Below are 13,852 nucleotides of genomic sequence, written 5' to 3'. Positions count from 1 at the left end.
CATAAAAAAGGTAAGACAACAACAAAGAACATTCTTTCCAGTGATATCAACATATAGGTACTCTAAGGAACTGAAATAATTAATGTTCTTTTTCTATGTTTTTTACAAAAACCTGTTCAGAAGTTATTATCAATGTTAACTGATATACTATATAGTCAAATAATTTTTAAGCTGTCATCATGCTCAATGACCTGGGACAATCTCAACTTTTGCTCAGGCAAGTTCAAGTCTGCTAGGTTGCAAGTCAAAAATATTGAGAGAACTGCTTTATGTTCTGCAAATTTTAAACTCTGTAATGTTGTTACACAGTACACTGTTAAAGTCTGTCATTTCCTTCCTGCTGTCAATGTCTGAAGGTTAGTTTCACATTTTCTCTCACAGACATGAACATTTATTTATTAAAACAAAAGCTTTGACAAACAGAGAATAAACATTTATATCTGAACTTGTCAATTTTATTTATCATATTTGTAAGCATATAGGTTTAAGTCCTAATCTGGCCATGGGCACTTTGTAAGTAAATAATTTTAATTCCTAACCTGGCCATGGGCACTTTGTAAGTAAATAATTTTAAGTCCTAACCTAGCCATGGGCACTTTGTAAGTAAATAATTTTAAGTCCTAACCTGGCCATGGGCACATTGTAAGCATATAGGTTTAAGTCCTAACCTGGCCATGGGCACTTTGTAAGCATATAGGTTTAAGTCCTAACCTGGCCAATGGCACTTTGTAAGTAAATAATTTTAAGTCCTAAACTGACCAATGGGCACTTTGTAAGTAAATAATTTTAATTCCTAACCTGGCCAATGGCACTTTGTAAGTAAATAATTTTAAGTCCTAACCTGGCCATGGGCACTTTGTAAGTAAATAATTTTAAGTCCTAACCTAGCCATGGGCACTTTGTAAGTAAATAATTTTAAGTCCTAACCTGGCCATGGGTACTTTGTAAGCATATAGGTTTAAGTCCTAACAAGGGCATGGGCACTTTGTAAGCATATAGGTTTAAGTCCTAACCTGGCCAATGACACTTTGTAAGTAAATAATTTTAAGGCCTAACCTGGCCATGGGCACTTTGTAAGTAAATAATTTTAATTCCTAACCTGGCCAATGGCACTTTGTAAGTAAATAATTTTAAGTCCTAACCTGGCCATGGGCACTTTGTAAGTAAATAATTTTAAGTCCTAACCAGGCCATAGGCACTTTGTAAGTAAATAATTTTAATTCCTAACCTAGCCATGTGCACTTTGTAAGCATATAGGTTTAAGTCCTAACCTGGCCATGGGCACTTTGTAAGCATATAGGTTCAAGTCCTAACCTGGCCAATGGCACTTTGTAAGTAAATAATTTTAAGTCCTAACCTGGCCATGGGCACTTTGTAAGTAAATAATTTTAAGTCCTAACCTGGCCAATGGCACTTTGTAAGTAAATAATTTTAAGTCCTAACCTGGCCATGGGCACTTTGTAAGTAAATAATTTTAATTCCTAACCTGGCCAATGCACTTTGTAAGTAAATAATTTTAAGTCCTAACCTGGCCAATGGCACTTTGTAAGTAAATAATTTTAATTCCTAACCTGGCCAATGGCACTTTGTAAGTAAATAATTTTAAGTCCTAATCTGGCCATGGGCACTTTGTAAGTAAAAAATTTTAATTCCTAACCTGGCCAATGGCACTTTGTAAGTAAATAATTTTAAGTCCTAACCTGGCCAATGGCACTTTGTAAGTAAATAATTTTAATTCCTAACCTGGCCAATGGCACTTTGTAAGTAAATAATTTTAATTCCTAACCTGGCCAATGGCACTTTGTAAGTAAAAAATTTTAATTCCTAACCTGGCCAATGGCACTTTGTAAGTAAATAATTTTAATTCCTAACCTGGCCAATGACACTTTGTAAGTAAATAATTTTAAGTCCTAACCTGGCCAAGGGCACTTTGTAAGTAAATAATTTTAAGTCCTAACCTGGCCAAGGGCACTTTGTAAGTAAATAATTTTAATTCCTAACCTGGCCAATGGCACTTTGTAAGTAAATAATTTTAAGTCCTAACCTGGCCAATGGCACTTTGTAAGTAAATAATTTTAATTCCTAACCTGGCCAATGGCACTTTGTAAGTAAATAATTTTAATTCCTAACCTGGCCAATGGCACTTTGTAAGTAAAAAATTTTAATTCCTAACCTGGCCAATGGCACTTTGTAAGTAAATAATTTTAATTCCTAACCTGGCCAATGGCACTTTGTAAGTAAATAATTTTAAGTCCTAACCTGGCCAAGGGCACTTTGTAAGTAAATAATTTTAAGTCCTAACCTGGCCAAGGGCACTTTGTAAGTAAATAATTTTAAGTCCTAACCTGGCCATTGGCACTTTGTAAGCATATAGGTGTATGTCCTAACCTACTCATGGGCCCTTTGTAAGCATAGTTTTAAGTCCTAACCTGGCCAATGGCACTGTGTAAGCATATAGGTTTATGTCCTAACTTAGTCTTAGGCACTTTGTGAGTTGGTTCTGAAATGTGTGAACCTGCTAACTCTTCAAAGCTGGCTTGTTTTCGATTGTTATTATTATTATTATGCATGTTATTGTTTTCAAGGTGACTAAGTGGTAATTGTTAATTACAAAACTCATAAGATTTCTCTCACATGAATGTTTGGAAATAAAAAGCACTTGTCTGTAATGATTAGCTACATGGATTTAAATCATGATCAAGGTACCAAAAACTCAAGTAGCCACAAAAACTATTTATCATAATTGGTTTATGTCATAATTACACGAGAATGATACATACTTACCGTTTGGCAAACGATTAAATGGATAAAACAAATACATGTTTTTAACTCCTTCAGTTGTGACTATAAATAGATCATTAAAATAGTCTAGCTTTCATTGTTGTTAATGTAGTTGAATAGACAAGTCTGGCAGTATATCTAGGCAACAAAAGGAAATGTGCTATATTAAAATAAGTTAACACAATTCTGTTCTTGGTTATGTTCATTTTTTCAACTCAAAGCATTCAATTTAATTATTGTACTTCAACATCTCTCTTTCTCTTTCTCTTAAAAAATGACTGTATCCAAAACCTTTATCTCACTATTCATTTATCTATCTATATGCCTGTCTTCAATCTTCAAATTATATATGCTTTCTAACCCTCCTTTTTCTCATCTATAATATTGTTATGTATATTTAACTTGTATTGTTTGTTGAATTTTCTTGATGACTGTATGTTTTGTACATCTGTATCTTGTATCTGACCTTGTCCAAAATGAAGTTCACAGTGTACCTGACCAGTAACATTTATTTTGTAAACAAGATAATACATAGCTAAATATTTCTCCATGATTGTGGATTAAATATTCAGATCATTATAAATGGTGAACATGTTTATAAACTTGAATTCTGACCTTAGAAACTTCCAGAATGGAAAATTCCATTAAGTTGACAGAGTATTTTCTAAAAATGGTAATTGTGACCTTGGACAGGTAGAGGGGCATATAATCTTGTTTACTTGAAAAATTATTCATTCTTGCCTTAACATGTGGAGAAAAATCAGTCTTATTGTTGTTTTGAGTTTTTCATTTGGGTGGATTTATTTACTCAAATTATATTACTGGAATTACAATGTGCACAATAATACTCTTATACTGGAACCTCAAAATTGGAATTATAGTGAATTCACACAAGGACATTTTGGATTCTGTTATTGTGATACATAAAAAGACTGTTTGCAGATCATCACACTCCAGGCCATTGGCACATTAGTACATTCAAGACAACAGACACATCAACACATTCAATATTGGAACTTAACTGGAACACCACTAGAATTCAATCGGAACGTTGTATGCTTGGAGTTGCGATAAAACATTTAGGACTATTTAGGACTGAATTTGCAATACTGTGTTGTTTTATTGATGTATTCTAAGGAAATAAATTACTGGTTGAATTTCATAAAACCTGCTGGTTTTTCCTCTTTTCTGTTACTTATTTTAAGATGACAGAGTCGTAACAATATCTTTCAACATGAACTATTTCATGTATCCTTTTTATATATTACCTTTATTATTTTCATACGGTTATAATGTGCAAGCAAAGATAAAATGAAAACAAAAAGTTCTTTATGTGTACAAATAAATATTAAGCAATTGTTTTATAAAAAAAAACCTATTTTATTTTACCATATTTTTTAACTTTTACTGTGATATTTCTTTTTTACAATTTGCAGCAAGCTCAAATCTTCCAAAGGTAAGTTCAATATTCCAGTTATCTTGCTCCTAGGCATGCACACTAGTATAAAATTTATAAAGTCCTGACTCATCAAAATGCATCCCCTCACTTTCATGATTCATGGTATAATAATACAGGTAAACCTGTCAATATCAGCCACCCACTGGAAAAGGACCAAATGACCTTTATACATAGGTGACCTCTGTAAGCAGGTTCACTTTCTAAACTTGACTTCATAATAAATAAAATGCAGTGAATATTATTATTATTAGTAGTAGTAGCAATAGTAGTAGTAATAGTAGTGCATTATGAACAGATTTAGTTATTGTACTATTCAACAAAATCATAAAATGCATCCTACAAATTAAATCACCACTGACTCAAAAATCACTTATCTTAGTTTATTTTGTGTACCACAACAAAACATTAATTTCACTGACAGCCTACATATGACTGTGAAATGGAAAAATGATTCGTTGCTCAGCCAATTTGTATAAATAGGCTTAGAAACTGTTGTTCACATTTCACTCAACATCTAAATTAACCACTTGCTCCACAAGGCAAGATCAGAGGACCGGCAGCCTTTGTGAAATGTCTGTGATGAGCAGCAAGTGATTCACATGATTCTGGCATCTTTTAGTAGTCTTTCAAAGCAATGAATTATGTTAGCAACTTGACTAAACTGTGATTAAGTTATGTCTGTTTTTTTTTACTAAGACATCAATTGATGTGGGAATCAGTGGCTTTGAGTGACTTACAAGGTGGAGACAGACAAACCTCTATAGGCAGAAACTGTAAAACCTCATTGAGCTGAGGATGTGTCTTCTTTTATCAATGTATGGGTCAAAAAGGAAGTTGACACTTGAAAGTTTAAATCTTTGCAGTGGTGAGACCCTCCTGTGAGGTGTACAATAATGGATGTGGTGAAGACGGTTGTGTGGGACAGTGTACATACAGTGGAAATCTGTCCATGTTGGGACACAGTCATGTCCAGATATTCTGTATATGTATTGCTGATTGTCTTGGGCTGGTACAGGGCATCATGGAATGGGGTGTTGCACTGTAGCTGGTACCAGGTCCTGATGGAGCCAATACCATAATATGAACTGTATGGTGCTGATCTGCTATACTTCAATGGGTCCAGTACAAGCATCTGACAGATTCCAGTTCTGGATATGCTAAACATGCTTTGCATCCAGCTCAGAGCTGTGTGCCATGACGGTGACGGCTGGGTGTATATATGCAATGTGTCTATTAAAGCTGGGAATAGGTACACTGGGAAAATGAATGATCATACTCATTTCTTGTGCCAAATACTGGTACTGCAATGGCTGGATGCCTTTACACTATCTGTGTCTTCAGGCTGGGAATGGATATACTACCATATTGATCACTGTATCAGATTCAGTTGCCAGGTGCTAACTGAGTTGGTCCCAATCCACTGGGCAAATTGTTGATGGTCCAAGAATGGTATGCATCACCTAGAACTGGGCCATCGCCATAGCCAAAGCTGGTGCTGGGTTGTTGCATAGCCAGGGCTGAATTGTCAACAGTATGAGAATGGAACTTGGCATATGGGACTGGATTGTCACCATAGCCTGTGCTGGGTTGTGATGTATAGCTGAGGCTGGGGCTAAATGTTTCTAGTGTTTCTTGCATGAATTGTGAATGGTCCAGAAATGGTAATGGCAATCCAGGATTGTACAGTTGCAGTAGATTGTAATGTTTTGTGGCATAACCGAAGCTGACACTGGAACTGTGGTGTAATCTGTTATTGGTCTGGCAATGGTGCTCAGCATCCAGGACTGTATCATTGCTAATGTTGTGAATACTGAGGCATCACTGGCAGCAATACTGATGGCATCAACATCTTGTTTGTGTGTGTCCTCACTCTCTCACTTGCCTGGTAACTGTTTCACCAAAGATGATCAACTATTTATTGATATTTTCTCTATCGTCTACACACTTAGTCATATGAGTCGATTTGCAACAGTACAAAAGTCCTGGCCATTGTGTTGACACTTAATTTATAGAGAACAAAAACAACAGCACATACTGGTGAAAGCAGTCAAGCACTACATAAATTTACTGTGATGCTCTTGACAATAAAGTGAATTTTTGTCTCTGTAAGAATAGTAGAAGAAATAGACAAAACTTTAGCTAAGTACACTTCCAAGCATGTGGAAATCTCTTAGGATAGCTCCATATATGAAATGGTAAAATTTTTGTGGGGATCTCCAAAGATGAGTAGAAGTAGCAAGTTCAATATAGAAGGGATTCAGTGCCAAGCCCTCTGTCCAATGGGAGATAAATCTGTTATGACTCCCACCTGAGTGCACACAGATATTTTTAGCCTTTTTTTGTGCTACAAACAGGTTTAGAATGACTGGAATTGCAAGGTAGTGTATTATGGCTGAGTACTGTGTTTTCTATGTACACGTATTAGTGTTTAATGGCACATCAGCACAATAATGACTATATAGCACTGATTAAAAGTAAAGCTGAACAAGAAACTAGAAACCTGCAGTTAGGATACAAATCTAATTTAATCTCCCAGTTAGGAAATGACCAGATATGCAGACTGTTGTGCATCCACAAACTGCAATATCTGGTTTAAAGTCTATATTTTACATGGCAATGGAAGAAAACACTAAAAAAATACATCATAATATTTAGTACATGTATTGCCAAGAAAGATATAATTTTGTTGCCTAATAAATATGATTGCTTTTCTGACTATCTTTAACAGATGTACTAGCAGTTGTGTGACCTTACACATACACGCTCACTTTATTTCTGGTACACCAATACCCATGTAAATATGAGCTGAAATACAAAGTTCTTATGATATCAAACAAAAAAACTTTGGGTTAAAATAAATATCGCAATCCTAATGAAATTTGTCAGTGATGAGTAGGAGTTTCTTACCCAAGTTGATGGGTGGCTGGCGTGCTTTCAACATTAAACTCTGCAACTGGCACCCCTCTTGCTGCTACCATGGGAGCATACATTGCAGCCGGGTAAACAACAGATGATGTACCAACCTAGAAGAAATTATTCATAATACAGTAAAAATTTCTAGCATAAATATGGTCAAAATAATTATAACCAGTGCAAACTGAATTCAATTTCGCAGCTTATATTTTCACTTCTTTTATTGTGGCTTTCATAATTCAAAATAATGTAAAACAATTATGTTTTCAAGAGGTTCCAAATTTGCAAGTGTTGTAATCCTTGTTCTAAGAGTGAGATTGAAGTTCTTCAGCACTGATAATCATTTCCAGTGACTATGCAGTCAATGATGGTATTTGTGAATGTCTTTGAAATTATAATGCATGTGAAAGGTAGGATGATATGATGTAGGTTAAATAATAGAAATGATCAAATTAGTACCATAATGAATTATTATTAAAATGTATTGCCATTCAATATGTCTGGAGAATACAAGCCAATCTATATATGGCTGCACTGTATCTACTTTCAATCAGAAGTAATTAATAGTAAAAATATGTTACACTCACCCACTCAAAATTCATTAAAATACTGGTAAGTTAGAAAAATTACAAATGTGCAAAATACGAGAAATTTAGTCTTTTACCAGCTAATGGAAAATTCTGCTTTAATGCTGCTGGTAATTATATAATTATCTTCCCAATGTAAAACTCTTCCATGTCATGTGCAAAAACTAAAATTGATGTTCAAGGCTGTGCAAGTGTCCACTCATATACAGTCCATCCTCAACTTATGACCATCTTAATCAAGTGACCACATCCAACCTCCTCTCTTGAACAAAAATTATCCATACCGCCTGAGCAATGTTTGTGAATATTCTAAGCAACAGCCTTCTAATTACAAAAACAATAATTTTCAAGCCAAAATTCTAACTAAAAGATAAGTTTCTGCAACCATGCCTTCATTCATTTGTGTGTAATGTTTGTACTTTAACCTTTTATATCACTATGTATTATTATGTATTGATCATTTGGAACCAAAGTGTCAGATGGACCTATATGTCTGTAGTCATAATGTTTTCCTATGCCATTTTAGGACTGTACTATGCCATGCCCTTTTATTCTCTTAACCAGATATATTGCCCCATCATGCCTATTGCCCCATCATGCCATGCCATTTTTGTGATAACTTCCTCTTTTCAGTTACAATTGCCCCCATCCAATTCTCATGAATGTGTGTGTGATTTGGATTTTTAATGAAGCTTTAACAATATTTCAGTCATATTCCTATGATGTCTGCAGTGTGGCAGTTTATAATAATGTCTAGCACTAGGGCATCATGTCCAACCCAGTCACATTATCCTGACACCAGGCAGACCAGTCCTAACACTAACACTAACTTAGTGAGGCAGCTGTTAGTATCATTTTTATAAGTCTTTGGTATGACTCTCTCATGCTACAACTAACTGAATGGATTAAATATAATGTTAATTTCTATACAAGTGTGTACACTTGAAAAAGACTGACACATTGATTAACAACATGCCATCCATGAAAAGTAGATTAAGGGAACTGGAGAAAGAAAGAGCAAAGATAAGCCATTTAATAGTATTATTCTTTAAGGATGACAGAGATATTTCTGTTCATCGTTCCATACAAGATCAGAAAAAAAGATAAAATGTTGTATCATAGTAGGTTCTTCTTTGTATTAAATCATTCTGGTTCTAAACACAGAATAATAAGCTCAAGATAAAAAGGGACTGTTTGTACAAATGTAAGTTGTCACACAGCAATCAAGTATGTAAGTAATTATACACTGTTGTTAAAAAATAACACTGTAAAAGGATCATTGATTATATGATAATTTTGGATTCAAAACTGACTTTTAATATTCACATGAAGATTATTTGAATTTTGACCTAAAATATCGTCACCTACCCCTTTCAGTGAACTCTTTCTTTTGTTTCATTATACAATGTATTGCCTCATATGGTATAACGGTACCAATTGCGCAAGTCCAGGTGGGCGGAGCTTAAGGTGTATGGAACATTGTATTCAGAATTAAAGAACAACACTAGCTGTGATTGGTGCATTATGTAAGAGCTGTACTTTCTGTTTGGCTTAAAAAAAAGTTGAGCCTCTTGGCAACATGTGAGTTTGTGTTAATTTCTATCTAGATCATATTTTGTATTTTTTATGATTTTTTTAAAATATGGTACACATGGCTGAAAATGTGCTTGTTGTGACTAGATAACTCTTACCCCTGTCTAGTTCCAGTAGAGTTATCTCTCTTAAATGCAATGGAGTACCTGGTTATGTCATTGTCAAATTGACAATCTAGCATTGTTCTATATGACAGTGTGTGACATGCATGCCCAAGTAGGAGAGAAAGTATATTTATTTCACAAAACATTAGCATTGAGGTATATGGAAAAACAATTGGTACCGTGATACCTAAAGGAAAGAATAGCCTCACAGTGTATCCATAGAAACGCATACATGTGGGCGGCATTTATGAACTATACTAGTTTGATGTAGGAAAACAAATGTGTGCTGAACAGTTTTGGTCAAATATTGAAAGTTTTTTAAGAATAAAATGTATGAAATCTTCAGAAAATAGCACAAGTTGGCTTTGGATGGGAACTTTTGATAACTATAGCTATGATAGATATAGGCTTGTGTTACCTAATGCCTTTATGTATGTGCTGTTACCTCCTAGATTGGAATGCAGGCAACAAAATAAGTTATGTAAACATAATGTAGTTGATTTTGGCCAAATATTGGCTATTTTACCTGCAAAAGATGAAAAATCATGTGTACAAAAACAGCTATCTTGTTCTTGTAAGGCATGCCATAAACAAGGATAGAGAACACTCTAAGTACACTTGTAGATAGATCACTTGTACCATGTGGGATGTTTGTTCTGGCATGAGTAATTTTTAGGTAATTTATTAAGGATATGGTATCCCTTCCCACTTTGATTTGAATTGTCCTGCTCTAATTGTCCTTTTTTTATTATACACTTTCCTGCTTTGAAATTGTTCATGTAGTTAGTTCAGTTCTCTTGCATTCCCTTTGTTGAAGTAACAGTGAACACCAACAAACAAGAACAGTTTCCTTAAGTCAGCATTTCCCATTGGCACTTGTATAAGCCCAATTATAATCTACTATTGACTTTCAATTAATCCTATTTCTTTCTGTCAAGCTGCTCTTGTGGAATTTCCATGTTTGGTCCAACATTACAGAATGATAACCATTTTAGTCACACATTGTGTATTCATTCCATTAAAATCCACAGTTCTTGAAACTTTGCATCCCATCGCAAGAATCCAAATTGGCATGAGATGATATCTGCATGGTTATGGAAGGCTGCACTCTACATGCCAGCATTGTAGAAAATATGAACTATGTGATATGAAAGAGCTGCGTCATCTTAGAAATTAAAATTACATGACTCTTGAGGTCTCCACTAGATATAGGAGTCGAAATGTTAGGTTCTCACTTTATCAGTAATGTATTTTGAGATAATTTAATTGCAATGAAGTTAATACAGGTTGTTGATGAACTCATCTATATTACATGGATAATGTATTAGAGGTTACCACACCTTATGTATATCATTCAGTTATCTCCCTTACACCAGTCATAACATTTCAAGGAAATAAAATCTCACATTTTCAGTGACTGGTTATGAAAATAAAGAAAAGATTTGTGAAGTATTATATTAGCCCTCAATCTTGATGCAAATGTAAGTAGAATCAATTTAATAGTTTCTCACAGTAAAGTTTACAAGTTTAAAAACTGATAAGGTATGTTCTGCTTGGATCTGAGATAAGTTTATCTCTATCTTATGCCAATCATTATTAAATTCTTATGTAGAAGAAATATACTTTATACGTATCTATATTATCTAAATTATTCACCCTTTTATATTAGATGGAAATGAACACAACTTAACTTGAAATTTGGGTACCTGTAAGGGATGTTATAGCACAGTTGCCTTTAGGCTGTCCTTGGACCTGTTGGGCCCTGCCCCATATATTTGTCCAAGGTAAGGTCATCAAACTTTCACTTCTCATTTTTTGCATTGCTGATTTTGCCTCCTTTAATTCCTTTATCATAAGCTACCTCTCCCTTTTAGATAAACACTTTCCTCCTGTTTTTAACTCCATTTGATATGCTATACTTAGTGTTTATATTTGGCATTTTTCTGTATTTTATTCCCCTGATTTCACCCCCCAATCCAACATAACCACTTAGAAGCTGTGATTTACTATATTTGGTGACTGATTGGCTTATTGAAACAATTTTATTCACATTACAAAGGAGGAAAACTTACTATCTGTGTTACAAAGAGGATGGGTAGGTGGACCTTTGTGTGAGGACTGGTGGTTAGTGACCTCTTGTATCTGCAGATAGTGTAAAGTGGTCAAAGCTTAATAAGATTGGGTCATGTCCACCTGTCTCTGATGTTAAGTTCTGCACCTACCAAACAAATATAAATTCCTTTCTTTTAGGTGAATTGTACATTTTGAAGTAGGACAGGTACATACTATTTGGTACATTGACCTTTGACCTAGTTATTACATAATATGACATAATGTGATTTATCCCATATCACCGATGTGAAGTTCAATAAGTGCTGATATGAATAAGATACAGCTCATAGTTGAAAGAATTCATTTTATTTCAAAAGATGATTTTGATGGTGAAGCAAAAGTTAGAAAACAATAGCTCAAACAGCTCAATGACATTTCTATACACATTCATATAAGACATAGGTTAGTACCTCATCAAATTGTTTTTCACCAGTGAGACTAAGTATATTTGTTACTTATACAGTCCCGAACTATTTCACAGATTATTGGAAAAATTAAGGTTTGCTATAGGTATAACGGTACCAATTGCGCAAGTCCAGGTGGGCGGAGCTTAAGGTGTATGGAACATTGTATTCAGAATTAAAGAACAACACTAGCTGTGATTGGTGCATTATGTAAGAGCTGTACTTTCTGTTTGGCTTAAAAAAAAGTTGAGCCTCTTGGCAACATGTGAGTTTGTGTTAATTTCTATCTAGATCATATTTTGTATTTTTTATGATTTTTTTAAAATATGGTACACATGGCTGAAAATGTGCTTGTTGTGACTAGATAACTCTTACCCCTGTCTAGTTCAAGTAGAGTTATCTCTCTTAAATGCAATGGAGTACCTGGTTATGTCATTGTCAAATTGACAATCTAGCATTGTTCTATATGACAGTGTGTGACATGCATGCCCAAGTAGGACAGAAAGTATATTTATTTTACGAAACATTAGCATTGAGGTATATGGAAAAACAATTGGTACCATGATACCATATAGTCCTAATTACTGATTAAACAAACTCTTCCTTAAAGTAATTACAAATCCCAAAACCAAAGTCTGTCTTTAATGAGTCTACAAGTGTGAAAATACCGATACCCACAGAAATAGATATACGTGATTGACTCTATAACTGAATAACATTTTCACGCTTTTGGGAAAATAAAACTTACACATAATGTATTGCTACGTATGTTCAGACCTTTAACTAATAAAGTTAATGAACAGATTTGCACACAACAAATTCTGTCCACCTAAGTAACTTGTTTTGGAGAATACTGACAGCTGATGAAGAAAAATTATTCAGCATCTTGGGCTGTTCAGGGTTAGTAGATTGTTACCATTTTCATAAAGTATAATGATAATTTTCTTCCCTTTTGTACACAGAACAAGATATAAAGGGAATGTTATTGATTTTTTATATTTTAAATAGTGAACTCTAACTCGGTTGTTTCTAATGCTGTTCTATTTTTAGCAGGTAGGATAAGCCATCACATCTGGATGGTTGTGTAACGTGTGTGTGTGTGTGTGTGTGTGTGCGATTTGGATTTTTAACGTAGCTTTAAAAAATTTTCAGTCATATCGCTACGATGTCTGCAGTGTGGCAGTTTTTAGTGATGTCCAGCACTGGGGCATCATGTCCCACCCAGTCACATTATCCTGACACCGGGCCAACCAGTCCTAACACTAACCTCTTAATGCTGAGCGCCAAGTGAGGCAGCTGTTAGTACCATTTTTGTAAGTCTTTGGCATGACTCGGCCGGGGATCGAACCCACGACCTCCTGCGTCTGAGGCGGATGCTCTAACCACTAGGCCACCGGAGCGGTGTGTGTAACTAGTATTATATTGATTCCTGTGGTTTTGTTGATAGATGGACAATTGAATGTAAAGTGTCTGGCCCCTTCTTGACAAAACTCAGAGTTTGCTAGGGATATGTCTGACTTGGACCCATATATTGATTTGTGCACACCAGTGCATACAGTCCCCAACTTGAATGCATACGTCTGGAGATTTTCTCTCCCCTACCACCACCAACAAAAAAAATTTGAGGAGGTAAGCCACCATATCAAGTTGTCTATCATAATGAGGAATATCATTTCAATATAATTATTCCTGCCAGAAATGAAATTTCACTAGAAATGACCTTCATTTCTAGAAGGTTCATGTGAAGAGGTAGATCTTTTGTTCCCCATTTGTCACTGACCAAGGTGAGGGAAGCAATAGGTGTGCTCCCAAAGAACTGGTGTCTGTTCAGATCTTAAGTGCTGATTTTGGAATTTCCAGGTGTATTCAGTGGGAAATAACATTTTTGATGATATTGCC

The 13,852-nt window shown here is 34.9% G+C and overlaps 1 protein-coding gene across 1 annotated transcript in view; it reads right to left on the bottom strand.

Annotated features, from left to right (window-relative positions):
- Nucleotides 1-13,852, bottom strand: part of LOC149785215 (NAD-dependent protein deacylase sirtuin-5, mitochondrial-like) — a 65,214-nt gene that overhangs the window by 6,791 nt on the left and 44,571 nt on the right. Inside the window, exon 8 of the mRNA XM_089979030.1 lies at nt 7,148-7,263. Within this exon, the coding sequence (XP_089835156.1) occupies nt 7,148-7,263 (116 nt within the window). The remainder of the gene's footprint in view (nt 1-7,147; nt 7,264-13,852) is intronic.

The sequence above is a fragment of the Sinohyriopsis cumingii genome, chromosome 13, assembly GCF_028554795.1.
Source record: "Sinohyriopsis cumingii isolate HCF-2022 chromosome 13, ASM2855479v2, whole genome shotgun sequence".
Taxonomy (NCBI): Eukaryota; Metazoa; Mollusca; class Bivalvia; order Unionida; family Unionidae; genus Sinohyriopsis; species Sinohyriopsis cumingii.
The sequence above is the reverse complement of the archived record's forward strand: the minus strand, read 5'-3'. Positions and strand labels throughout refer to the sequence as shown.